The sequence below is a fragment of the Natrix helvetica genome (assembly GCF_964273705.1).
Source record: "Natrix helvetica genome assembly, chromosome: 1".
Taxonomy (NCBI): domain Eukaryota; kingdom Metazoa; phylum Chordata; class Lepidosauria; order Squamata; family Natricidae; genus Natrix; species Natrix helvetica.
In genome coordinates, this window is record NC_138548.1 from 135,759,636 (window position 1) to 135,787,317 (window position 27,682).

Sequence of the window (27,682 nt, forward strand, 5' to 3'; positions counted from 1 at the left end):
CTTTCATGGCTAAGATGGGACAAACACATGGTTTCCCCCTTTCTACTCTGCTGCATTAACCTCTAGTTTATGGCTCTCATCCATTCAAAACAAATTTTATTTTACTATCCTGAAAAGCTATGTAAACAAGACAACAGCCTGAATTCACCTCTGAAGCTAATTGGCAGTATTTTACTTTGAAAGGGTAGATGTGTCCAATGTATATGTGTTTGTACTTTGTACTAGCTATAACTTTCATATATAGCTTTTGTTGGGGAATTTCCATACAGGTTGGATAATTATAGACCTCCAAATGTGAAAGCAGTACAAGGGTGACTAAACCCCTTCATACAAGGCCAGGAATCTAGTGACTCAGCCAATGCTAAATAATAGGCAACTATAGCCAGATATTCTAGATAATAAGGGATCTCAGAAGTACTTCGAAAATACTCTTTTGAGGAGAGCAAGCAAGGGTAAAATTATACTTTAAATACACATTCATAGAATAAAGCCCCTACCTCTCTTAAATGCAAAGTAGATGCAGAAGCCAGAGATGTTTAACTGAATAGCAGTAGCAACAATGCGCAGACTAGATTATTTGATGGATTCATTGCAATTCTATGTTTAACTTTGCAAATAAGTATCTGAAAACATTCATAGAAAAACCATCTCAGGTTCGAGGATGATCTTAAGTATCTTAAGATCTTAAGTTCCACATATGCAAATAACAGTAAATTACATTCAATATTTGTTCAAGAGAAGAAGGAAAAGACAACAATGTAATTGTGTAGAAGAAACCATCCATACAAATTAGTATGCTTAAGTTAATGTATTTGTCCTAGGTTAATGTCCCAGGAGCATTTTATTTGGATTATCAGCAATACTGGTTACTATTCCAAATTCAAGCAGGCATCATTACTTTGATACTGCAGTACTGAGGGGAAAATGTACTCAGACAACCATTTCACTATACAGCAAGTACAAAAAAGTGTCTTTCAAATGCACATACATTGTTTTTCAAAGCCTCAGTTAATATCAAATTTCAAAAATATTTGAAAACATTTGCACTGTAAAGTATTTATTATAAAATTACAATTGTATTGTTCACAACATTAAAAAATTACAAAAGACTACCATTTCCATCAAATTCTATTACAGGAATATGGATTAAAAATCCAATTGTATATCAATAATAAACATGTTACTTGAAGCATAACACTTTATAAACTGGCTTACATATACATGCTTCAAATCTTTCCTACCAAATTAAATGAAATCATTACGATTATTTATCGTAATCAATAGAGATGAAATCGCCATCTGTAAATTCAGTAAAAGATACAAACTAGACATCCTGTTTATACTATCATTATATACATCACAAAAATTATCCCAACATAAGCACATGGCTTCTGCTGCAGTCTTAATATACATGCAGAAGAAAAATTAATAAATATATGAAGAATATCCCAGTCCCAGACTATAGTACACGAGGAAAATCCTCCTTGCAGAATCCCATAAATAATTCACTAAAGTACACTTCAAAAGACAAAATTCAACAATTTCAAAAAGTACAAATCAAACAAACTTAATTTCTGATGACTAAGAAACTAATATTGAATTTGCGATATGGTCGAAGTAAAATGTATTTTAATAAAGCAACACTGCAGCTTAATCCAAATTCTAAAGATTGTCTTTACAACAATTGAGAAATAAGGCAAATTTGTCTTGAAATCAAGTCATCTTAACAGCCATCTAGTAAATGGAAATAGTACAAAGTTATTAGGTAAGGAAACTTAACACTCAATAAATTCTCATTTGGGATACATTAACCTTGCGTGCAGTTATATGAATATATTTGGGTCTGGTAATAACCATTGATTTTTTTTTCCTTCAAGGAAGCATGCATCATATAGACAATTAACCTAATTAACTCTTCCTTCACTAATACAATGTGCTTAATCCCCCACAAAGTATTATGTGCATAGAGCCTTGGTTGCCATTTACGTTAATGAGCACAGTGCCTATGGACAGCACTAATATGACTGAAGAATTCATATTGCATTAATTGATCGACAAAGCAAGAGCAGAGCAGTTCAGCTTTCTCCAGCTACCCTGGGACAGCAACTCTCAGCAGTCCAACACCAACTCTTCCAGAGAAGATTTAATTGAAAAAGTCTTGTTTACTGCATTGTTGTATCTTAAGTAAATAGTATCGAAGGCACTGATAAGCTGTTTTTGCCTTAGCTCACTAAGTAAACCATTCAGGTCCTAAACAGCAAGTCTGTAATGGAAACCAATGATACATAATTTAATACATTTTCCTCCTTAGTGATGTTCTTCACAACCTAGCAGTTGTCATTGCTGTGACATGAGAAACATCAAGTTAAAAAGCAGTGTGGTGTTTAAAAGTACAGCACAGAATCCATGGATTTAAGGGCTGGCTATAGGTTAAATGCAGAACTCATGCAAAGGTCTCTTTCTTTCAACAAACAGGTTACAAATATTTTTTGATACAAGAGAAAAATTAACATCTCCTTCCCCCAGCTGCTTTCCCTCTCCGCATAGGGACTCCACATGGGTACTCATAAAGCGTCTGTTTCAAGGGGGGAAATGCTTGAAAGTTACTCCAAGTATCAAAATAACCTATAGCATGGACCTCAACTGGGGTTTGGGGCTCCTGGCAGGTTCAGGAGTTTCTTAGAAGGGAGTCCCACTATTTTTTTAAAAAAAAAACATGGAAGTCTAACTCAGACTTTTGAGTATTAACACAAAATTGAAATCACCAATTGCACTAATTCATTTAACATATTAGGGGGTCATGGTATCCCAGTTTGTAACCAATGACATACACGGTAAATGTTGACTCTACTACACCATTCCTCCTATTCTAGCAGCTGCCTTCAGAGAGTAGTTTCCTTACACTCATAATTAATACTATTGTACATACTGTATCTCCTTGGAACATATTTTGACAGTGTGATGAAATGTTGAGCAGGAAGTTTTATAATAAAACAAGGTTTGAACAGCCTTAGTAACAACTCAGGTTTATACAATATCACAGCTGGCAGCATTTATTCATTAATTACTGGAACACATGAAACCTATGTATAGGAACTTTGAATGTCAGTTTCTAAATAATTGGTCCTAAAAATCCATTCTCTAGTTTTATTTTGTTTTACATCCTAGTCTGCCTTCTACCAAGCTTTGGTATTTGCCTAGTGAAAAATCATTCTAAGCAGACTCAATGGGTAGGCTAATTTCCCTTAAGGGTTAGATGCCTCTCCCTTTTTTCCTATCTACCTCTTTATGGTAAAATCCATCTGAAGAGCCTGAAGAGTTTATTAGAAAGAAAAATGTATCTAAATGTAAGTGAATTAAGTGCTTGATATCTTTCTCTCCCAGGAGAAACTTTCCATAGAAGTATCCTAAGGTAGTAAGTTTGGTTATGTGGAAGTAAATAATGCAGAGCAGGAATATAAAATATATAAAAGGTAAAGGTTCCCCTCGCACATGTGTTATATGTTATATGTGTCATTCCTGACTATAGGGGGCGGTGATCATCTCAGTTTCAAAGCCGAAGAGCCAGCGCGTCTGAAGACATCTCCGTGGTCATGTGGCCGGCATGACTAAATGCCAAAGGCACACAGAACATTGTTACCTGCCCACCAAAGTGCTCCCTATTTTGCTTCTTGCATACATGCTTTCAACTGCTAGGTTGGCAGAAGCTGGGACAAGTAATGGGAGCTTACTCAGTTACACGGCACTAGGGATTCGAACCGCCGAACTGCCAATCTTTCTGATTGACAAGCTCAGTGTCTTAGCCACTGAGCCACCCTTATACAAAATTCACATTAAAATGACATTGAAGAGAATTTCTAATTTTAGGTTAAGGCAGACAAACATTATTTCTATCTTTTCTGTTTTAGAATTATGCCCATATCAATGCTGTTTATAAAGGTAGGTGCTTACTAGAATTACCTTGAGGTAAGATGGGTGGCCAATAAATTTTATAAATAACTATATTGTGGAAACAACAAAGCCAGCCACCTTCCAATGGCATATATTTATAGCCATTAAACATGCCATTCAGGTGTTCTAGAAGAGCCTTTTTGATGTCACATTTAAAGGGCAAGTACAATCTATTTGAGTCATTCAGATACATAGTTCCTTATGCTCTGATTATATTGGTTTAGGTCAGTGCTTCTCAAATAGTGGGGCGGGCCCCCCAGGGGGGGCGCGAGGCTCCGTAAAGGGGGGCTCTGCTCAAATTATTTTATATATTTTTGTTTTGCAGGTTAAAGTTTTTTTTAATATTGTGTTCCTTTAAATCCTGTGCTCCTTTAAATCTTTTCTGCTACAGTTAATAAAGCTATTCTTTGTTGTAAATTGATCCACATTTCTTTCTTTTTTTATTCTCTTATACGTTAATAAGGATACAGTGTTATGCAGAGGTGTACTTATAACAATTTTATAGACAAATTTACAGTCGCGCGGGGGGCGCGAAATGTTTTCTTCTTCCTAGGGGGGGCATGACAGAAAATAATTGAGAAGCACTGGTTTAGGTAAAGGTCTGAAATAGAGGCTCATTAGTCTAAACTGGTGATGTAAGAGCAATAATTTACACAAAAATCGATTTTTCTCTCACAATGACTGTGGGTAAAAAGCATGTAATTAGCAGACCGTTTGCTCTTTAAGGAGTTTTCCATATACAGTAATAGTTAACATGTTTTTTACCAGTAGCTGGGATCAAATGACCTTCATGATTGGTCTTTTCATTCAGGAAAACACAAAAGAAGGCATATTGAAGAAAGTTAGTAAGAATCAGATGGGGTGGGGTGTAAAAGCATAAAATAAATAGAATTAAGAGTTTGGAATACAGGGCTTCAGGCACAATTCTTTGACCAAAATTATTTTAGAAGAACATGATTCTGCAAAACTTTACAGAAACCTTAAGTCAGACATTGCTTCTTCTTCACAATTTCAAAAAATTGTTCTACATTTATTAGAAGTTCAAAAAGTCGGCATTAAAATGTTTCTGAACTGGTTTTGTTTCCTAACAATGAATGTGTTTCTTTTCACCATCAAGAGCTTCAGAAACAATAAATTTGGATGGGAAAAGTAAACAATTGAATTGGGTATGTTTCACCCAACTGCTACAAAATAAAATCTTATTAAATTCTAGAACCAAGTTTACATTTCCCTTTTTATTACAGCCAGCCTCCACTGTAGCTTTTGAAATCCAAAATACCCTAAAACAAACTACATGTGCCCATCTTTTATTTAAAAGGATTCCTATTCCACCAAAATGGAAATCGGTAAAATCCTGTCCTTTGTTCAGTGGCATTATTCACAATGTAAGTCATCTCCCTTATGGCTCTTAGTTGCAAAGCAAACAAATACAGAATAGCTCTCAACAATAAAGAAATCACCATTCTCTGCTATAAACTACCAGGGCAATTTTCAAGCAGCTTACAAAATATCCTTATTGAGCCTATGCAAACAAAGATATGACAGTAGGAATAGCAGAGGCATAACAGCTTAAAGAAAGGACTGTTAAGGATGAAATAAAATCAATCACATCAATACAATGTGTGTGCTGCCATATAAAAGTAGGTAAATCTCTTTAGGAGATAGAACTAACCCATCAGAAAGAAACATTGACTTGTTGTTTTAAATCCAGGTTGGAAGAACTATGGAATATGTGGAAATATTGATGTGCACTGTTTCATTTTTGTTCAACAGCTATGACAATTTCCAAGCTCCCAGAGTGTAAGGATTAAATAGATAATCCTGGAGATTATTTAGTCCAATCTCAGCGTGATGCAGAAATCCATCAAACAGCAGCTATGCAATCCAGGGGCAAATGTAACTATTTTCCTGAGCTGCACAGTTGCTACACCTGCATTCTGGTGTGCTGAGACTTTTCTCAAATCAAATCTAAAACACTGTATACACATGTATCCCACAACTGCTGCCCCATATCATGCAAAGCAGCCTTAAGAACAGCAATAGGGGTTTAGAGTTATTTATGCCAATGGGAAGTACTTGACCAGCAGTTACAACTAACGGAGGTAGTAAAGTATTCCATGCCCCCCCCCTGCTGAGTAGATAGATGTATGATGAGCTGAGAGGTTATGCAATATTTGCTAGGTTCCTAAAGCCCTTATAAATTGGGCTAGCAGAGAAAAGCATTTTCATGATTCAGATGGACTCAAATGTTATTGAATTGTCTTGTGTCCAAGTTGACATGAATATACCAATCTAAAGTTAATCACAGAAGCCATGGTTTTCATAAAGTAACCTGAACTTATGCACAATCACAATGATAAAATTGAACCAGAGTCTGGTGGAATCTTTTTCCCCAGTTATAAATATAAAACAGCTAAGTGTGCTGAATTTGTAAATCAATCCCCTGAATCTGTGGATGTGGCTGCTTTGTTAATGGCCATATGTCAAAAATTCCAAGAAAACGCATGCTATATATTAATGATCCTGCCAGACATGAGGATGAGAATGGTACCCTTTTCAGTGTAGAACTGATGTGCTAAGCTGGTAGCATGCAAAGGGAAGGAATATAATGATTGTTGCTGCAGGCTTAGAATGATTCAGATGGCACAACTTGCTCTCAACAATAAGCCATCATATTCCCAAAGGAAAGGCTGTCTCATCAGCACACCAAATGGATAACTGAGGAATGAGCCAAGTGCTGTTCTTCCAACCTTCACACAAATGTATGCTTATGTTTGCTGTATAAATTTGGCTATGAACCATTTAATACAAGCCACTACTTAATGCAAAATTGTTACAGACAAACCATTAAGGCAAACTCTTTAACACGTTGCACTATGTATCTGGCTTGAGGAAATAATGGGATTGACACAAAAAAATTACATCTTTTTACAGAATGATCAACAAGAATGCCAAAGGTTCCTGTACATCCCCCATGGTAGAGCAAAGTAAAAAGTGACAGTGAGATGCAAAGTAAGTTACTGCGATGGAGTAAACAAGGATATGCTTCCTAGACTATGTTAATGTACATAAATGTAGTACTAGGGAAAATGAGCAATGCCAGCATCATTTTTAGCAGTAACAAAGCTTATCCCCCTACCATGATGGTGTCTAATTAAAAATATAAATGACAATTTGTGTTTTCTTCCAGACTGTCAAAGCAGTTATTTAATAAAAAATATTCAAAGATTCCACAATAACTTTCCATATAAAATGTATATTTTCCAAATGAGTTAGCTTTGAAACACATTAAACTTTCATGCAATAGCATCAACTTGATGCCCAAAATTAATGGAGCTTAAAATGTGAATTTTACATGAACAGATTTTAAGAAAAGTATCTTCAGCTTCTCTAAATGCTTATTTTTCTAAAAAGTATTAACTTTTCCTTAACAGATTGCAATTGGATGAATTTGGACAGCAATTTTAAAGCCGTAACAAAAGGGTTTTTTTGTCAATATCAATCACGAATTACTTAAAGCTATTAGTGTAGTAGTTAGGAATACAAAGGGAGGAAAGGAGGAAGATGTATCACTAAAAAGTAACTTACTTTTTATATTTTTTACTCTTTTTAATGTAGCAGTTTTTTTTACTATTTTCCTATCTTTGTATATTTTCTTTGTATTTATTCTTTGTATTTCAACAATTAAATACAGATTATAAAAACAAATTAGCTATAATGTATGCATTTCAATAAAACAGGGTTTTGGTGGAGAGAAGCATTCAAGAATAGCAAGAGAACATCCAAGTTTGAGGTATTAAGATTACGTTGCATGTTTAAAACACTCATTCAGTCTTGTGCAACAATGCAGTATTTTAAGGCCCAACTACATAAAAAAATCAGTTGTGCAGATTATGCAACTGGTTACAGCTATTATAATGGTAACACTGTCTCTTAGTTTAGGCTTGTTGGATATGAATATGATTTTCTGTAAGATCAGGATAAGCAATTTTTAGGAAGCTGATGGCAGTTTAGGCAAATGTTTCAAAGCATTCCAGATAATATTGTTATGATGCAATGTCAGACATGCAAATTTTGAAATAATTCTAATCCTAATCCAAATATAATGCTAAATTATCTATGACCTTAATTATCAAGCATGTGATGGTAGTTTTTAATCAAGAGATTATAGATTCAGTTAAAAAAATAAAAACAGTTTCACTATAACAAGACATGCTGAAAATGCATTTTCATAGGATAATGATTTTACCAAAAATTACTACTGTTGATAATTTTAGTAATATTTGAGCAGTGGATCAAGTATTTATTTTGAGTTTCTCTATTCTGTATTCTATTCTGTATTATTTATAACTTGGATTGAGTGTTCATATTTGGGTAGGTTCCTGTTTGTTCACATATTTGGACACAATTCTAAATAGAAGTTGGAATTATTCAGATTTCTTGTGTTCTTCAGTAACAGAAAGTACTTTTCTTCTCTGATGTAACATATGAAAATACAGCTGAGGGAAGGCTGAAAAACAACAGAATTGGGTAATTAGAAATCAGGAGTTTTATCTGTGCACATTTTGATTAGTTTTATATATTCAAAGACTCTCACACAAAGACATTGGTATCTCAAAGATGCATTTTTGGTCCCTTTCAATATATCAGGGTAAAAAAACTACCCAGGAAATACTAATTGGCTAAACAGTTTGTCTTTGGACACCTTTCATTTCAATATTCAATTAATTACATTTTTCCTCTATGACAGACTATATGCTTAAAGTACAAGCAATACTTAGTCCTAGTATACCTTGCAGAAGTTATTTAATTAATAAAACAGGCCAAGGCAAAAAGAAAACGATAGCTACTAGTTTCAATATTCAGAAGTTAAACTGTCCTTCTTTCCTTACTTCCTTTTCTTTCTATTATTCACTTTTCTTTGGACACTGTAAATCTAACCTTCTTTCAAAAAAAATCAGTATCTCACAAAAACAATTATCTCATTCTTGATGTAAGAAAGTTTCTGTTCAAATAGTTTCTGGTTCTTCCCATGAAAAAGCACTGCTTTGATAAGATTTATGCTTCAATTACAGCACAATACAATAAAAATGCTGCTGTCTAATATCATATCTTCTTCTTTTATGCCTTTGAGATAGTACTGACTCCTAGGGGTTGCCTTAAAAAGATTTTCAGAGATCGTATCTTCTAGTAACAGAAACATTAAATTTGCAACTTTTGTTGTTCAATCAGTGCACCGATTTCTTTCTAATTCTGGGAAAACAGATGATAATGGGCTAATCCTCCTGACCCTGATTCTGAGACGGACTGCTTACTGTTTACTAAGGGCACATCTTCAAAGAGCAGGTCCCACCTTGCTGCCAGTTGCTTTTGAAGAAGAATGAAGCGGAATCAAGTGGTCCAGCAGAAAAGTGATGTTCCGCTAGGAACAAGGACATGGGGCTACCCCTGAGGAGCATTTGGAAGCTACAATTGGTCCAAAATGCAGCAGCGCAGAGAGTTTTGGAGGACTCTAGTGTGGCACATGAAACACTACTCTTAAGTGGGCTGCACCAGCTACTGATCTGTTCCTGGGTGCAATTCAAAAAGTGTTGGTTACTACCTTTAAAGCCCTTTGTGGTGTGGGTCCAGCATATCTGTGGAATTGACTTTCCCCAATGGGATTCGCCCATCCCATTTGTACTGGCAGAAGAGGCTACTACAGATCCCATCATCCAAGGCATTCCACTTGGTGAGATCCTAGAAACTAGCTTTTTCTGCCATGGCTCCTGCTCTTTGGAACATCTTTTCGTAGGAGGTAAGACCTGTCCCTCTCTTTTACTCTTCAGGAAAGTCCTTAAAAGCTGGCTCTGCAGACTGGCATGGGACCTGTAGACTGGTCTCTCTAAAAACTGTGGGTTTTTTTTGCACAAGCGCTTTTCTTGGTGTTACACAGCTTACTGCCTCATTCCACTCTGCCAATCTCAAGCATGTCCCGATCTTCCACAAAGCCTGTCCCCTTCCTTTTCCACAAAGGAAAGCCACCCTCATGCTCCCTTGATGGTGACGTTCCTTGGCCACCCTCAAGGGAGCATGTGCATGGATGGGGAGTCAGGTCTCCAACTATAGGGAGAACAGTCTTGCAAACCTGTTGTTTCTGGTGAACAAGAGAAAAGCAAAAACATCACTCCAAACAGTTCAATGGTTATAGTTGGGTAACATTATAAGTTGATATAATTTTTATTTAACTTGATATTTATTCTATCACACCAAGATGGCCATGAGGGAAGGAGGGAGGGAGACATTCTTGATGTCGTCCAGAAATAGGTAATAAGAAACGCCTGCTGGACAGTGCTGCCTTTAATAGCAGCAGCAGGAGCTGCTGCTTACTCACCCTTGAGGCATGAGGTAAAAATAATACGCGGGGGGGAGGGGCATCAGTTTTGAAAAGGAGATGCTTTCCTGGCTTTTCAATGATGGAAGGGAAAAACCATAAATGGGGCTGTGAGGAAGAGCCCAATGTGAAATCTGCATAGCCCAGATAATGTGGAAAGTTGCCAGAACAAAAAGCAGGAAAGAGAGATTTAGTGAAGAATTTTGTATATTTAATAGATGTGTAGATTTTCCATGCAGGGCTGACAGTTCTGAGCTTTAGCAGGTGCTCATCATAACAACTGTTGCAGAAATCCCCTTCACAGGAACTGTACATTTATGTTCACTGTGGTAATCTTAAACATACACATACAGGTTGGTGTAATGGTTAAGGGGCAGAACTAGGTTGTGGATTACTGGTTGATTTTCAGCCAGAGAACCTTACTAGATGACTGGGGTGTGTTTTCCACATAGAATTCTGTTATGGGACAACTCCCAGAAGTCAGGTCTGAAAATTATCCTGCCAGGTTTTTTGCAAGATTATTCTAGAATACCAACACACAAAATATTTAACTGCAAAGTATTACTAATATTTTGAAATTGTTTTAGATACATATGAGGCAAGAAAATATGAACTGAGTTTGCACTTACTTGGAATGTAAACAAGCATAACCAGGATCAGAAATGTGTAGTAGTCAAATGAAAAATTATATTTGTTAGGTAAACTAATAGAAAATAAACCAGATCGCTTGATAAAGGGCAGAGCAGCATACATTGTGAGCATTTCTCCAGTAACTCCCATTGGATATAGTATGATGAATAAAGTATACCTACAAAACCAAAACAAATATTCACATAGAGATAAAAGTCAGAGAGGCAATTCTAGACATACTTACTGAAATTTCAAAGACTTAAAGATACCCCCATTTCGAGTCCCTTTTGGGAGAGGGGGCGGTCTAGAAGTGTTAATTAAATTAAATTAAATTAAATAACCAAATCATTGTAAAATTTCTTATAATTGATTAATTATACTTTGTTTGAGGATAAAATATTCAGTTAAATTTAATAAATTGCATTTTTTTCATTTCTAGGAACTCAAGGTATAATCCAATACACATTTACTTGGATAAAGTTTCATTTAAAACACTGGGAACCTCTAGAACAAAAACAGAACTGCTTCATAAGTATAGATTGTTGTTTAGTAGGATTCTGCAAAGGATTTCCTGGACATTTCCTTAATCAAAAATAGCAAGACAGTTGAAAGAGGGGACAAACAAAGAAAAGGGGGAGAGAGAGAATTATGAAAACAAATTAAAGAGCCATTTGACAGGTTAAAAATAAATGAAAGGAAAAGGAGTCCAGTATATAGAAAAGAAAAACGGGTGGTCCTTGAGAAAAGTTAACTCTTCTGCAAATAAGTAAGGGATACTTTTAAATAGAAACAGCTTATAAACTACAGCACACTAACTGGCTATATGCTTATATGCTTTACCAATTATTACTGCAAAATAAAAAGGCAATTGCTCATCATCTAGTTCTCTGAATATGCAAAATAAAGAAAATAATGCCCCCTCCATGCACAGGTATAATCTGAATTAGGATGCAACTGATTCCTCTAACCAATTACAACTTCTCTTCGCCCCCCCCCCCCCCCAAGTATTCATGCACATGCTTTATTAAGCAAAATGGATCCAATTCTATTGACTTTCTTCCTTTGCAAGCACATAAAACAGCAACGATCCTAATGCCCCTTCTCCTATCTTATACTTAATTGTAGGAAACTGAAAGGGGAGCAAAGGGTCTTTTGCAACCCAATCAAAACACGACTTCTCCAAGTCCTACAGCACCCAGATGTTCTTAATGATCTTCAAAGTCAGAGCAATTCTAAGGCAGTCAAACACATTCCCTATGCAAAAGGCTTTAGATGCAAACCGTTTCAACTTCAAAACTCCTTATTTGAAATGCTAAATGGGCTGTTCCAATCGTTTTGGAAATATTTCAAATTGGAATAGAGGTAGTCCTCAAGTTATGATGGCAATTGGGACTGATCTTGCTAAATGGCATGATTATAAAGTGCAACAACACATGACCATGTTACTTACCAATAGTATTTTTGGCCGTCCTGGTTGCCATTATTAAGTGAGGACCTCATGCGACCGAGTCTTCTGATTTCCTGCCGGCTTTCCCACTGACTTTACTTGTAGAAAACCAGCAGGAAATGTCAGAAATCATGATCACATTACTGTGGCTCACTGCAATCTTGTAATCACAAACCAGGTACTGAGTGCCAAAATCATAATCATGTGAGCATGTGGATGCTATAATGGCCAGTACTCAAGAAGTGATTGCAACTCCTTGTTCAGCACTGTGGCAAGTTTAAATGGTTGTTGGGTGAATGGTTGTAGTCTGAGGATCACCTACAGAAGACGCTCTGCTTCTGAGCTTGAAACATTACATTACAAAATATTTAGAATATTGAAACATTTCACATCTGAAACAGTATTTCCATGCTCAAAATAGGTGCTTCAAATCCAAATGCTTTTCATTAAATTCTTTCCTTACATAAAGTACCTAGTGTCTGTTTGTTTCTCTTCTGCTTCATTGAGCTACTGTTTCTTAAACTGATAATTATTAAGTATTTAATCACATTACCTGGCCCACTTGATAAAATAAGGAAGATGGTTCAGTAAACTAAATGTGTAGAAAGAGTAACGGACGATCTCTGTGATCGTCCAGGCGATGACAAAAAGAAGGATGCTATCTTCACTTTGCACCTATGAAAGATAAATGCAGCTGTTGAAAGTGGGAAATAAATTATATATCTAATCTAAAATATCAAGCCGTGCTTATATTCTTTCACCCCAAGCATGTGAATCATACCATACAAATCAGGCAACATGAGGCTTTGGCATAACCATCCTTCCAATGATTTCAAGCTTTGCACATATAATCACACAAATTCATTCTTCATTATTGTTTAAAAGCCATCTCAATTCTCCCTTCAGAACAGACTACAGGAAAGTGGTATGTTTAAATTGATTTTTGCCTCTCCCATTAATAAACACTGAAATGGAATCTTTTAGAAAATAAAAAATGTTGCACAAATGATTCTTCATTTTTAAAATACCAACTTCTGATTTGTGTTATTACTCTAAAATGAAATAATTAAAAGACAGCAACTCCAGCAGAAAGAAGGAGTCTATGTAATGCATTGTTGTAAAGAATTCTGGGTGACTTCAGAGGGGTGACTTCAACACAGCTCCTAGCTCTACCAGTCAAAAGATACTGGATGGCTATTCTGTCTTTGCTTAACTGATTTTCTATAATAAGAAAAGAAAGAAATTGGGTGAATAAAATGGCATCATTTCACAAATGCATGATTCACTTAATTGTAGTGATTTGCTTAACAGCCATGGCAAAATTAAGAACACGGGGGCAGAATCTCAGAGGGAGGGATGTTCAAAAATAATATCATATTACAATTACTTCATAGACAGTGGTGGAAGCTTGGAACCAACTTCCAGCAGAAGTAGTCAGTCAGTCACTAGTAACTGAGTGAAAACATTCTGCCGATAAACGTATGTCCATCATCTGGCAAAAATTAAAAATAAATAAAACATTAAAAATAATTAATTAAAAAGTAAACAGACTTGTGTCAGGGTTCCAAGTAACACCTCTAACGAAAGAAGACTCTGAGACTTGAGTTTCCTCAAAGTTCCATTTTATTAGAGATGTCACATTGGTACATCAGGGAAAACCCGAATCTGAAAGTTTCTAGGTTTTCCCCACCCAAACAAAAGTTCAAGTCCCTGTCCAGCACCCACATGTCCATCACATGCTCCAATCCCAACTGGAGATGCCTCCCAGGCATGCCATTCCAGGTGCAGGGCAAGATATCCTTGACTCTCTGAGAAAGAAATGTTATTTTGACTAAATCTATCCCACTCCATATAATCCCCCTCCCCAGTTTCCCACAGCAATAAATGTGGCAGGCCTGAAGGCCCAATGCAAAAAAATGGCTTCCAGGCCTGACAATTTGATAGACAGCTAGGTTTTGTAAGTTGTAAGTTTTCTCTGTTTCTAAAAAAAAAAGGTTGCAAAATGAGGCATGACTCACTTAATAACTGCTTTGCTGAACAATTGAAATTCTGGTCCTGATTGTTTGTTGTAGGACTACCTGTACTGAAACTCTCCTGCAGGGAAGGAAGGCAGGGCGGTAACCTTAACCATGTTCTTTGTTGTGGTGTCTGTGACATACATATGAGGAATCAGCCAGATAATCTATCAGAAAGAAGGGGACAGCTAAAATAAAAATGGGGGGGGGGGAGTGAGCCTTGCCAATCCCACCTTGTTGAAATTGAAGGTTCAACTAATACTGCCAAATTAATTAGGAGGGCTGAAACTAGGAGAATAAATGACAGATCTTGGATAAAAGCGTGCTCCCCAAAAAAGTTGCTAAAATGAGCAAACCTATGTTATATAGTGAAGTCTCATGAACTGTTTTAATGTTCAGTATTTCTACATAAATATGACCTAAAACATGAATATTGAAAATTCAAATAGGTTCATAAACTTTTAAGCACCACTGTAAGTGGCCTCGAACTTTTATAGTCACTTAACTGAGATCAAAGAAAGGATTAAGAGCTGCCATCACTCTTCTTAAAAAACACTGAAATGAAACTGAAGTACCTTGCTTTGTGCTAACATAGGAAATGAACAAACATGGGATTCTTTTAGAAAGGATATGTTTCTGCTGAAGCAAAATGCAACAGACTTCCTAGTGTCAAGGGCATGCAAAAAATACTGAAGGAGAGCTGTAGATCTATGAAAAAAACCAGTTATTCATGTAGATGAAATTCTGACATCCTTTATGCAAAAAGGAAACTGGTCATTTAGTTCATGTTTTTTTAAAAATCAAAATTAGAGTTGTATGAACAGAAAGGTTCACTGGTACTATATGTCATTCCAACATGGAGAGAAGGCAAAGCAATCTTGCAAGTTTATTATGTCTCAATAAAGTATCATTCTAGTCTTCCTTAGAAGTCTGTTTCCTGATCTACCTTGTAAGGTTGACATCAATTTGGTAGACCTGATTATGTTTTACTTCAGGAGCTTGCCTGTGTATCTTCTCTTATGATCTTGTTTCCCAGGGATTTAGGGAATGTTTTAGCCCTCTTTGTTTATGTAATTGTTGTCTGTTTCTCTCAAGTCTCCCTTACTGACTCTCCAACAGAAACATGCTTATTCTACGAGCTTGGACAGCTCTCCCTCTGAAATAGATTCAATACGGAAGATATTTGGGGAATAGAATTTACAGCTGGTTATCTCACCAATGCATTCTGATAGTACAGAATAAGAGGAATGGAAGAAAGAATTGAGGGAGGAACCTTATCACTTAGTACCAATAAAATTGGGTTGAAGAGGAGTGTTCTAAGGTAATAATTGGCTGATGCAGATAAAACACCACTATATAGACTCTACCAGGGCAGAGAAGATTGATGGGATTGTTCTCTCTATAAAAAATAGCTCAAATGACATCATACAAGTAACCATGTAATAATGTTTGAATAAAGAACAATTTACGATTGGTTTCTGTGCTAGAAAAGAACAGTCAATGATTCTACCTTTCAAAAGAATACTCTGCCTAAAGTAATCAATATTTTATAGCAATGATATTGCTGTTAATAATACAAAAAGAAACTTCAGTTTAAGGAGAAACCTGCATTTTCAGAAATATGTCAATTAACATATTACAGGTTCTAATTTCTTGCGGTGTTAAATACATCAATTGTAATATCATTGCATTAACTTTGCATCATGCAGAGAGAAGAGACTGATATCCCTCACGTTACTAGTAATTACTGAAAAGGCTTTGATTTGCACTTAAATCTTCCCTCTGTGCTATTATTTTTTTTAAAAAAACTTCATGCGCGACTGCAGACAGTACATTTCATGTCTTATTAGACTCTCATTATAAGTATTTTGTTAAAAGAGTACATCTTATGTCAACTACTGCCACCTACTGGGCATATGATAAACACTATTTTGCATTCCATTCTTCCAATGACAAGAGTAATGAACTAAACTGTCTACTCAAGATCGGCTAATGACTGGAAAACCATTTTCAGCATCATTCAAAACTAATAAGAGTATTGTAGCTACTATAAATAATTAATGCTGCTATACTAACAAATAATTCATAGCTTAAAATGAAACAAAGCTATCCCTCCATCCACAACCAATAGTTGGTTTATTTCTCTCCAATGTCAGGTACACAAATATTCTTTCTTTCAAAAATAGTCCTCAGTAAGGAATTCATTCTTTACTGTTGCACAAATAAAGAAAAACCAATAAATCTATCAAAATGTAAACATATTTATTTAATTTACTTATTCCTATTCTGATTTTTAAAAAACCTAGTGGCTTACACCAGTGGTTCCCAACATGGGGCCCAGGCCCCACAGTGGGGCAATTTGAACCTTGTTTAAACAAAGTTAATAGCCTTTTAGGTTTCCTCCCTGTGAGTAGAGTTCACTTTTTGAGAAAAGCAAAAATTATATGTGGGGGGGGGGGCATCAGATTTTAAAGATGCTTAGGTGGGGCATGGCCAAAAAAAGATTGGGAACCACTGGCTTACACAAACCAGTTAAAACATCTATAGCACAAAGTTCTCAGTAAGAACAATAAAACAGTACCCACCAAATATAAGAATGAACATAATAAAAATAGTAGTTTCCAAATGTGTGATAGAATCAGGGGAAAGATCTCCGAAACAATTCTGTCTTTAATAGCTTCCAAAATGCCAACTGGGAGGGGGTTAGCCTTATCTCGGCTGGGAAGCTGTTCCACAATATTGGTGCTGTCAAAGAAAGGCAGAGCCCTCCCATTCTCAAAAATATCTCTCTTTGATCAAGTTCGGGCCAGTACTGATTGGAGTAGGTGATCATATAGCTATTGTGTAATAAATAATAGGACTTTATAGGTTAAAACTAACACCTTAAATTGTATCTGGAAAACAATATAAGAGGTAGTGGAAAAGGTGACAATACATAAGATATGAAGGAGGGAGGGGCTGCGGCTCCGCCTGAAGACGGGGGAGGGAGCAATATCGAAAAGACTCAGGTCACAAAAATAATGTATTTGAAATATCATTGTAATTGTTGATATATTAGAAAGTGGCAAAAGAGATGATTGAACACATGGTTGATACAATGTATAACAAGACGCTGTTTCTGCTTATCTTTTATCTTTTGTTTTTTCTTTACTGTAAAAGTTGTGAGATTTGGAGAAATTTCTACCTCTAGCACGATGGAGCTGCCAAAATTTTTGTATATCCACTTACCCTTTCCCATAAATATTTAAAAATCAATAAAATTCTTTTTAAAAAAATGTATCTGGAAAACTATTGGCAAAACTTTGTCTTATTTGCTGATGATATTGGAACACATGAAGTATAGTGCTCATTTTGGACCAACTTTGGACCAACTTAAAGTAGTCTTTAAAGCCTAAGAGTCCATTATACTCATCCAATCCAACTGGATGGTGATGATAAGCTCTATTTAGGTGCTCCTGCTACAGGTAGGATCACAAATGGTACACTAGTTAGAGCCATGAGTCCAGAAGGTATCAAGTCATGAACTTGCTCTCTCTCTGATAGGTTGTGTTCGCTCATCTGATGTTGACAGAGAATCTTAATATATCAACACCAACTCTGACTTACCACTATCCAACTTCAGTCTATTCCAGCAATGGCGAACCTTTTTGGGCTCGCGTGCAACAAGTGGGGGGAGCGCAGGGGGGGTCGTGTGCGGGCGTGCCGCACCCATAATGAAATGTGCGACCCCCAGTGCGCATGCGGGCACAACAGGCACGCCCCCCCATTTTTACATGCGTTTTTCACCCTCCCCAGGCTCGAGGCTTTATAGGAGCTTGGGGAGGGTGAAAAGAGCCCCCCCCGTGCCCCCCCGGAGGCTTTCCTGAAGCCTTCAGAATGCTTAAAATGACCCTCCGAGCAAACAGGAAGTGACTTCCGGCTTGCTCGGAGGGTCGTTTTAAGCGTTCTGAAGGCTTCAGGGACGGTCTGGAGGCTTCCCTGACGCCTTCAGAGCGCTCAAAACGACCCTCCGAGCAAACCGGAAATCACTTCCGGTTTTCTCGGAGGGTTGTTTTGAGCGCTCTGAAGGCTTCAGGAACTGTCCGGGCGGTCCCTGAAGCCTTTGGAACGCTTAAAACGACCCTCCGAGCAAACCGGAAGTAATTTCCGGTTTGTTCAGAGGGTCATTTTAAGCATTCCGAAGGCTTCAGGGAAGCCTCCGGACGGTCCCTGAAGCCTCCGGAGGGCCTCCGGGGGGGCGGGGGAGGCTCTTTTCACCCTCCCCAGGCTCCTATAAAGCCTCTGGAGCCTGGGGAGGGTGAAAAAATGGCTTTTAAAAACGGTGAACTCGCGTGCCCTGACAAATGGCTCCGTGTGCCACCTGTGGCACGCGTGCCATAGGTTCGCCATCACTGGTCTAGAGCATCTACACAACAAAGGCCACTCAGCTAGACTCTCCTCCTCCACCATCACAGGTTGAAACTGTCCACTGAGGAAGAAAAAGAATCATTACAAACAACACCTATACCAAATATTTGCAGACAGTCCAATAAGATATCATGATTGATGATATTAAAAACTGCTGCTGGTTCCAATAAATCAGGAGGGATATATTACCCCCATCCAAGTCCTGACAAAGCTCTTCTAAGAGAGTGGCCAATGTTGCCCCAATACTAAACCTGGAAGCAGTACCCTGAATGAAAAAGTTCAGGTAATCTCCTTCATCAAGAGAGCTGCAAACGTATTCTGCTACCATCAGCTCAATAACTCCCACAAAAGTCTCATCCATAGTTCCATATTATTATTAGAGACAATAATCTTAGCATTGCAAACTATCAACATGCGTAGCCATGACTGGAAGTTTTGCTCAATAACATTTGAAAGGGAGATTCACTTGCTTTTTGAGTCTTTCAGCAATACCAAGTTTAAGCTTTTTCCACCAACTAAAGAATCTGAGAATAATGTAAAGATATTAAAGTTAACACATCAAGAAAACAAAATATAACAAAGTCTGATTAACTACTAGTTTGCAATACCCTTGAATGCTGGCATACTGTCTTCAATCTGACATATAAAGTTTTGGCTTTAATTCACATTTGCTTGCCATACTGATTTAAAGGGAAGTCACACAAGGCACCCCTATCTTTGAATTACTTATCTTCCCTAATGAAAAGCAAGAAAATAGGATTTAAATTAAAAATTTGGCAGGTTTTTCCTCTTGAATTCAACTTTTGAAAGAGAGGGGGAAAGACAGAAGTTAACAATGTTATCCTCTTAGTACAACAAGCACATTCTTCAGGCATCATTGGCCTCATGCAATTAATATTAGGCACTAAAATCATCCAAGAAAACATTAGAAGAACAATCTGCTATCATATATTTGATACCAAAACAGATAATTCCTTCATTAGACTGGCAAATAAATTAAGACAGTTTTATCTTGTTTGAGAGAAAACTATATTGAAGAGAAATCTGAACAAAATTATTAACTCTCTCTCACTAAAAGACTTGAAAAAGACATAGAAGATTTATGCAAGAGATCAAACACATGCATCTTACAACATCCTCAATAGTTGAACTTGTTCAAAGAACTCAGGTATGTAGACAGCCTTTCAAAAGAAATGTAGAATGCTTTTGTAACAATGCAAGTAACTATTTTTTCAAAGAAAACAATACATCCTTTCAACTAGCCTGGGCTGCTTTGATAATCAATAAAATTACACTTACAGCTACAATTTTAATTTTGGATGTTTGTGTTCTATTTTTCAGTTCCTACTTTGCTATAGTTAAGAGATTGGAATTATTTCTAATCTTACGTTTAAATTATATTAGTACTACAACTATGTATTCCAATGGAATCTACATCGTAACTGCATAAAGGTTTGAAAAACAGATCCTCTCTCAAGTCTTCCAGCAATGCTACCTGGAAATTGTAAACTAAGTTACTTAAAAAATACATTTTTTCCTTTATATAGTTTTTTTAATTGGGAGCTGCTCAAAGTCACTTAGAAAGGCCGTACCTTCTTAATAAATAATAATGATAATTTTGGATTATGGAAAATTGGATGCAATAAATGAAACCAATGAAGTAAAAAATGAAACTGTTCACGTGAATGTCGATTGTGCTTTCCAAACAAGGAATTGGATAATGACTCCTAGTTCTCTTCAAGTCTACTGAATCTCACTTGAGATATACTAAACGGCAACAAAATAATGTCTACCAAAAAGTATGACATTAAATATGAAATATGACATTAAAATCAACAGCCTCGAAAAGGTTATTTGTTTACTGCATGTCTACATAAACATTTGATATCAGCAAAATAGATTACATAGTGATGTCCATAGTGAACAGAGGTAGGAGCTTCATGATAAAGGATGAATAAAATAGTTCAATCTCAACTCACCTCTTTTACACTGTGGGCTATGCCCCATGTCAGAAAAACTCTTGACAGGATTTGGAAAGCAGTCAAGACAACAGAAGAAGGAACAATCCCTGTAAAGACAATTTAGATTTAATACATTTTTGAGCTCTTAAACTAGGCCCAAAACAGGGCACCGGGGGGGGGGGGCACGGACACGATGTGTGTGTGTGTCACGTGCATTGCATTTGTTGTTTGACACACGACAACAAAAAGGTTAGCCATCACTGCTATAGCTGAACCTCAAAATATGGCAAACTATGATTTTCAAGTAATAAATTTGCTAAACACATGACTAGTGTCCCTTCTGATTATCAGATGCCAGAGCTAAAACAACAGAGGATATTATGTTCCCATGTGACACACTTGTCTGAGATTCTTAGATGCTGGTGCCAAGCACAGAAATAAACAATCACCCAGTAAGACAATGACAACAATAGCATTTTCAATGAAATGTTTTGCTGAACAGCAAACTCTTTGTTTATGAAACAGCACTTATCTCAGACAGTAAAGGGGCAATGTCATATCTGAATAAATGATGTGAATATTCAACTGCCTGTGTCAGATGAAGGAAATATATATTTCCCCCCAGAAATTTTATTTTCATGGCACCAATGATTCTTTAGGGACTATAATTAAAATCCAAACATTTCCATTGAAATATTTGCATGTTCAAATGCATGTTTAAAACAAAAATAAGGAAAACCAAATACTGAAAAACTGGATGTATGTCATACTATATATAATTGCTATTTCTTTAAATGACTGAGCACAGAATATGAATAGAATTCCCTCCTTGCCTTCCAAGAGAGATATATTAAATATTTAATTTAAAAACTTACCTACTGCACAGTGCATGATCTAAAAAAAAAGTCAGAAATATAATTAAGACTTCTCATATTTGTAACATATTTTTCTTTACTACAATACTACAAATTTTCTTTACTACCACAATCATGATTATGACTAAGAGCATTGTTCTTAAATAGTATTTCCACCAGTCATTGTTATCATAACATGTATCTCTTATCTATTCAATAATAATTGGGTGCAACTTTCATCTCACCAATGACTAAATTCTTCATTTACAATTTTCCTGTACCGAGAAGCCACCTTTTAGAAAACTATATTATTAGAGGAAGATTGATTTATCTCTTTTAAGAGAGATTCTGGGGTTCTCAAACATTTATTCTTCCTTGGGTATGTTTATGAGACAATGATCATTGTTAGATTAGAACTTCTTCCATGAAATAAAGCAATCCCTCCTCTGTAGGCATTATTGGGAAGAGAAGTGAGTGACATGTTGGAAAATCTGGCAGTTATGTGAGCTTCTTTGAGATATCTGAACCACCTTTAAAAATAATTTAATTTTCTCTGATGAACTATCAATAGAATATTTGTTCTTTATACTGTGATTAAAAAAGCATGAAGTCTCTAATTAGACATTTTTACCAAATATGTCAAATGCCTAAACTTTAATTTCAAAGGAAAACACATTCACTTGAATGTAGTAACTTTATTATTTGTCAGTCTTTCTTTGTTGCACCTGATATCATTATGCTTCCTATTATGATTATGTTTTATAACATTTTTGTTTTTTCATTTGACAGAATAAACCTTGCAAAAAGATGATGCATTTAAAAAGGGATATTAATTAACTCAGAATTAAAATATAGAAATAAGTTGAAATGCCTAGGGTAGTGATAGCAAACCTTTTCGGCTTGGTATGACAAAAAAAATCAGAATCTTGACTCTGGCATCCTGGAGAAAAAAAAAAGGTCTCTCCAGACCTCATCTTCAGACTGTCCTTTCCTCTCTGGACCCTCTGGAAATTGTCCTATTTCTGACACCTCAAAGCTATGTGAGTTCCAGAGGGTTCAAAGGCCTCTCCAGACCCTTTGAAAGTCATGTGGGAGGGTTCTGCTCTTGCGAGGCCTCTGGAGCCTCAGGAAATTGTATGATAATGAGAATGTGCAATTTTTGGATGTTTCGGGCTGCACAAGAGAAAGGCCTTCTTGCACAACCTCCAAAGGGTTCCTGAAGCCTGGCATGTCACCACCACCTCTGACATAAATTTCATAGATTTGCCATCAAATAGGGCAGTGATGGCGAACCTATAGCATGCGTGCCACAGGTGGCACGCAGAGCCATTTGTCAGGGCACATGAAGCGGTGCCCTGTCAGCTGGCCAGCGCGCATGCGCGCGCTGGCCAGCTGAGTTCACCATTTTTAAAAGCCATTTTCACCCTCCCCAGGCTCCAGAGGCTTTATAGGAGCCCGGGGAGGGCGAAAAGACTCTCTTCCCCCCCCCCGGAGGCCCTCCGGAGGCCTTAGGGACCATCCGGAGGCTTCCCTGAAGCCTTCGGAACGCTTAAAATGACCCTCCGAGCAAACCGAAGTCACTTCCGGTTTGCTCGGAGGGTCGTTTTAAGCGCTCCGAAGGCGTCAGGGAAGCCTCCAGACGGTCCCTGAAGCCTTCGGAACGCTCAAAATGACCCTCCGAGCAAACCAGAAGTGACTTCTGGTTTGCTCTGAGGGTCGTTTTAAGCATTCCGAAGACTTCAGGGAAGCCTCCAGACGGTCCCTGAAGCCTCTGGAGGGCCTCCGGGGGTGGGGGGTTGAGGGGCTCTTTTCGCCCTCCCCAGGCTCCTATAAAGCCTCTGGAGCCTGGGGAGGGCGTAAAAAGCATGTAAAAATGGGAGGGGGGTTACGCCTGTTGTGCACGCATGCGCATTGGTGGTCGTACATTGCATTATGGGTGCGGCACGCCCACCCAGGCCCCCCCTCCGCTCCCCCCACTTGTGGCACGCGAGCAAAAAAAGGTTCGCCATTGCTGGCCTAGGTTTTGAAGACTTTCCCCGTGATACACCTACCTCAAGCAAAGCTCCAGTCTGGAAGAATTTCAAAGGCTTTTCTATTGAATGATAGAGTTTATGATAGCTACCCGTTGCAAGGTATGCTCTGACTAAACCAACTGCTATAACAAGCCACCTAGAAGAAAAAGGTATAAGAAAACACAATGATGTTTTTCTTGAAATAGCAATAGCGCTTAGGCTTATATACTGCTTCATAGTGCTTTACAGCCCTCTCTAAGCACTTCACAGAGTCAGCATATTGCCCCCAGCAATCTGGATCCATGCACTATGAAATATTTTAAGAGTAATTACTCTTCTCAAAATAAGTGATTCAGCATTATATTCCACTGAGACAGAAATATGGTTTACCTGTCTAGTTGCTGAAAAAACTGTAAATTATAGTTTAACAATTACAAATGCAAAGCTAAAAATGAGCTTCTTTTAAACATTTTAAATAGAAGTAAATAGCACCTGTATTAACTGAAAAATAGGAATAAAACTGAGTCTAAAGCCATTAGGTTTAATCAACTGATAATGATTCACTCACTTCTCTTAACACATAGCTCTCATATGAAGCTTACCAATGTCATGCAATGTTGTATGAAGAGTAGAATTCAATATTAAATGTCTCCAAGGAACCAAAGCACAAGTGCACATCATTAAATACATTGTGTTCTACTACTACTACTTTACTAGCTACTCTTTATTAGGATCCAGTAGATCCAATGAGACTTACCAAGTAATTATATATACTTCAAAGACTCATTTTCTTAGAAAGTTGGCGTTATGCATTGTTTGGTGTTGGTGTTATGCATATCAGCCTTTTTGTAAAAAAAAAAAAATCTGGCAGGACCTGGAAACAGGTGAGTGTCTGCAGGCAAAACATCAATGGAAACTAGACTGGGAGTTATTTTAATTTAAAATTACTATGTAAATTATTTAGCAATCTCATAATGAACCAGCTTAGTCAGACTCATGGTTATTTATGGCAAAGCACACATATGGGAAATTTAGGAGGCACAATGTTGTGCTGGCTTTAGATTTCTGCACTTCGGAACTTGAATTCTTTCAAAAGATAAGGTTTTAAAGGTATAAGGCTCCTGCCTTGAGCAGGGGCTTGACCATAAGACCTCTGAGGTCCCTTCCGGTCTTATGATTCTATGTTTCTAAAAGCAGAATGTGTTCAGCTCATGTTTGAGATAACATTGCAGGAGAAATCTATTCTACCCAACTTAAAGTGTCACAAAGTTGTTACTGAAACACATCTTTATCTTTAAGAAACATCCACTAATCCCTGGGAAAGTAGAGAGCTCCAGAGGTTTAGAGAGAGTTTTGAAATGGATGAAAATTATCTGCAACTTAATACAGACTAGACAGAAACTGATGATGGGAAAATACATTTTAGCTAGAGCTGTTCATCCAGTTTTGAATGGAGTTGCACACTCTTTGGAAGTTCTAGATCATCATTCAGGATCTTGCAGGAATTACAAGATTGTGATATCACATGAAAGCTGTGATAATGACTACACTTGTGGAGTTAGGCTCACTAACATGCTTGCAAACATTTCCCATTTAATATCTTCTGGCCTACAGTCGTAATCTGTCCAGGAAGTTTCATATCCTATCTTCTTTTCCCTTTAATTAAATAGACTGAATGGAAAACTAGCACGCTGCAAAGTAAAGTACTGGCTTGCAGATTTACCTTTACAACAATTCTTGTATTGGTATTTTTACAAAATATTTTTTTTAAAAAAATAGGAGTAATTACAGTTTCAAATTTTGTTTAGAAATATGTCCACCTAACCAGAAAATAAGGCAAATAATCAGATAATTGATGCAAGGAAAAACTCTTATGAGAAACATTGTTCATAATCATTTTTTCTCACTATCATTCTGCTTCTTCAAAAACTCCCACTTATTATTATGAAATTTATTTGCTGCCCATCTTGCAATTCAAAGCAACTCTGAGCATCTTAGTGACTTAATTTTTATATTGTGCATTACATGCATGGATTAGTGGTGCATCAGCATTGAGAAACAGCACCTATTTCTCACCATCTGCTAATACATCCAAAGCAAATGATAACTTTAGTGGACAAGCAGTTCTATGACAATGATCACCTCTTGGCTGTTCTTTCTCTTTAGTTAGCGATAAGATGATAGAATAGTGATATAATAGTGTGATACGATCCCCAAAAATGGTTGAAAATGACCCTGATTATACTGAAAGACAACCTGCTGACATTTAGAATGGACACACGAGTTCAAAGTTCAACCCATACACACCTCATATATTCTGAGTATGTTCTTATCACATGTGTGCTCATTCTTGGGAACCTTAATGTTGTATGTACTGTTGTAAAACAGAAATTTGTAATGTACCCCAAACATATCAGATTCAAATGATTGCTTTATTATTATTAGAGTCTAATAATCATTGGTTACAGTGCAATTCTATAGGCAAACAAAAAGAACAAATGTATTTTAACAAACATGGCACGTATCTATTTTACAACGTTAAGGTAATGGTTTAAGAAAGTGATGATGAAATAGCCCCAATCAATTTAAGAAGCTAAAAGAAGTTATTCCGCAGATAATCCAAGGCATAATCCAAAACATTGTCATAATTTCTTTGGAAAATGCCCAATGCCCAATGTTAATCATCATAATACTGCATTTTAGACTTCAAATACTTTTTTTAAAAAAAAATCAAGGGCACTACTTACAATTATTTCTAGCTGTTACTGTAAAATCCTAATCCCTCTACTTTTCCCCAGCCACCAAAAGTGTGTTTTATCTATTATGTCTCCATCCTTAGGAAAGGAGTCTGCTATTTCTAATTAGAATTGCTTAAGACTTGCCACAGGTTCAAACTGAGGTGACCACAGCATTTCCCGGAGCCCAAGCTCAGCGCTTCAGCCTTCACAATCACCATCCAGCACAACGAGTACACGCCAAGCCTTGAACATTATTACCCCATTAAAAAGCATACATGATGATGCATGACAAGGAAAGCGCTTTGGGGAAGCAAAGCATATTAATTATACAATGGCCTCCCGCTTAGAAATAAAAACAAAAAAATTATTATTCAATCACCAAGCTGGGGTCCTCGGTAAGGATCCCAAAGAGAAGAGGCGCCTGCTTATGTGCATCTCCAACCTTTGCCCCGGGTAAAGGGCAAAGAAAGGCAGGTTCAAAGGACCAAAAGGCCATTTCGCCCAGGAGAGGGAAGGGAGAGAAGCCGGGGGAGGCAGAGGGCCGCCGGGTTCCCCCAGAAGAAGCGGCCCAACACACGCCCTCCTTCCGCGCCCCGAAGCCGAGCCTACCCACCCGCCAAGAGTGCGCCGGCGCTCGCTCACCCGGCTGTCATGACCACGTTATAAAGGACTAGATAGGCCGTCGCTAAGGCGCCGGGGCCTCTCCGCCGCCGGCCGCCGGCCTGCTGAACCTGCGGGCTCCTGCTCTCGGAGCCGCTCTCTGGCCGGCGGCCGCTCCCGCTGCAGCTGCCGGAGGTCGCCATGGCGCGGCTTCAACTGCTTCCCCTGTGCCCGGAGAGCGCGAGGCTAGGCGCGCGAGGCGGAGCTTGAGCGAGGCGGCCGCCCAGGAGGGCCTCGCCTCCCGCGGCGTCACGCTGCCTCGCCTGGGGAGATAGGGAGAGCGGGAATGAGGCCGCCTGGTCTGAGGAGAGTGGCCGAAGGCTGAGCGGGTGCATCGAGAGCCTGCACGAAGAGCGCCGCGTACCTAAGCAGCCGACCGCAGCACACTGTAAATCCTCGCCGTGCGTTTTGGCTGGCTCAGCGAACCGCATTCTTCACCCTGGTTTGACTCGGATTCGTCCTTTCTTACGACCTTTCCGGCGTCTGTCATTGGACCCTATCTAGTGGGCCAATAAGTAACAGAATAGCAGAAGGGTTGGAAGGGACCTTGGAGGTCTTCTAGTCCAACCCCTGCTCGGGCAGGAAACCCTATACCTTTTGAGAAAAATAGGTCTCTTCTTGAAAACTTCCAATG

The 27,682-nt window shown here is 37.7% G+C and overlaps 1 protein-coding gene and 1 long non-coding RNA gene across 6 annotated transcripts; one reads left to right on the top strand and one right to left on the bottom strand.

Annotated features, from left to right (window-relative positions):
- Nucleotides 1-802: 802 nt before the first annotated feature.
- Nucleotides 803-7,816, top strand: LOC309387883. Its single transcript, XR_014174682.1, has 2 exons — nt 803-4,175; nt 4,545-7,816. It is a non-coding gene; the product is annotated as an uncharacterized lncRNA (long non-coding RNA).
- A 92-nt stretch (nt 7,817-7,908) lies between these two features.
- On the bottom strand, nt 7,909-27,657 carry HACD2 (3-hydroxyacyl-CoA dehydratase 2). 5 transcript variants are annotated; one of them, XM_081944761.1, is made up of 8 exons: nt 27,413-27,657; nt 25,958-26,024; nt 23,690-23,807; nt 21,660-21,678; nt 20,803-20,891; nt 12,955-13,076; nt 10,954-11,132; nt 7,909-8,461 (listed from the first exon to the last, which is right to left on the bottom strand). In XM_081944761.1, exons 1-8 carry the CDS (start codon nt 27,477-27,479, stop codon nt 8,379-8,381), a joined length of 744 nt encoding a protein of 247 aa, XP_081800887.1. In that variant the 5' UTR covers nt 27,480-27,657; the 3' UTR covers nt 7,909-8,378. The 5 variants fall into 5 exon arrangements, with proteins under 5 accessions (XP_081800887.1, XP_081800890.1, XP_081800886.1 ...); XM_081944764.1 differs by lacking the exon at nt 25,958-26,024 and having other exon boundaries at nt 27,413-27,551; XM_081944760.1 differs by lacking the exons at nt 25,958-26,024; nt 27,413-27,657 and adding an exon at nt 27,031-27,315.
- Nucleotides 27,658-27,682: the final 25 nt, after the last annotated feature.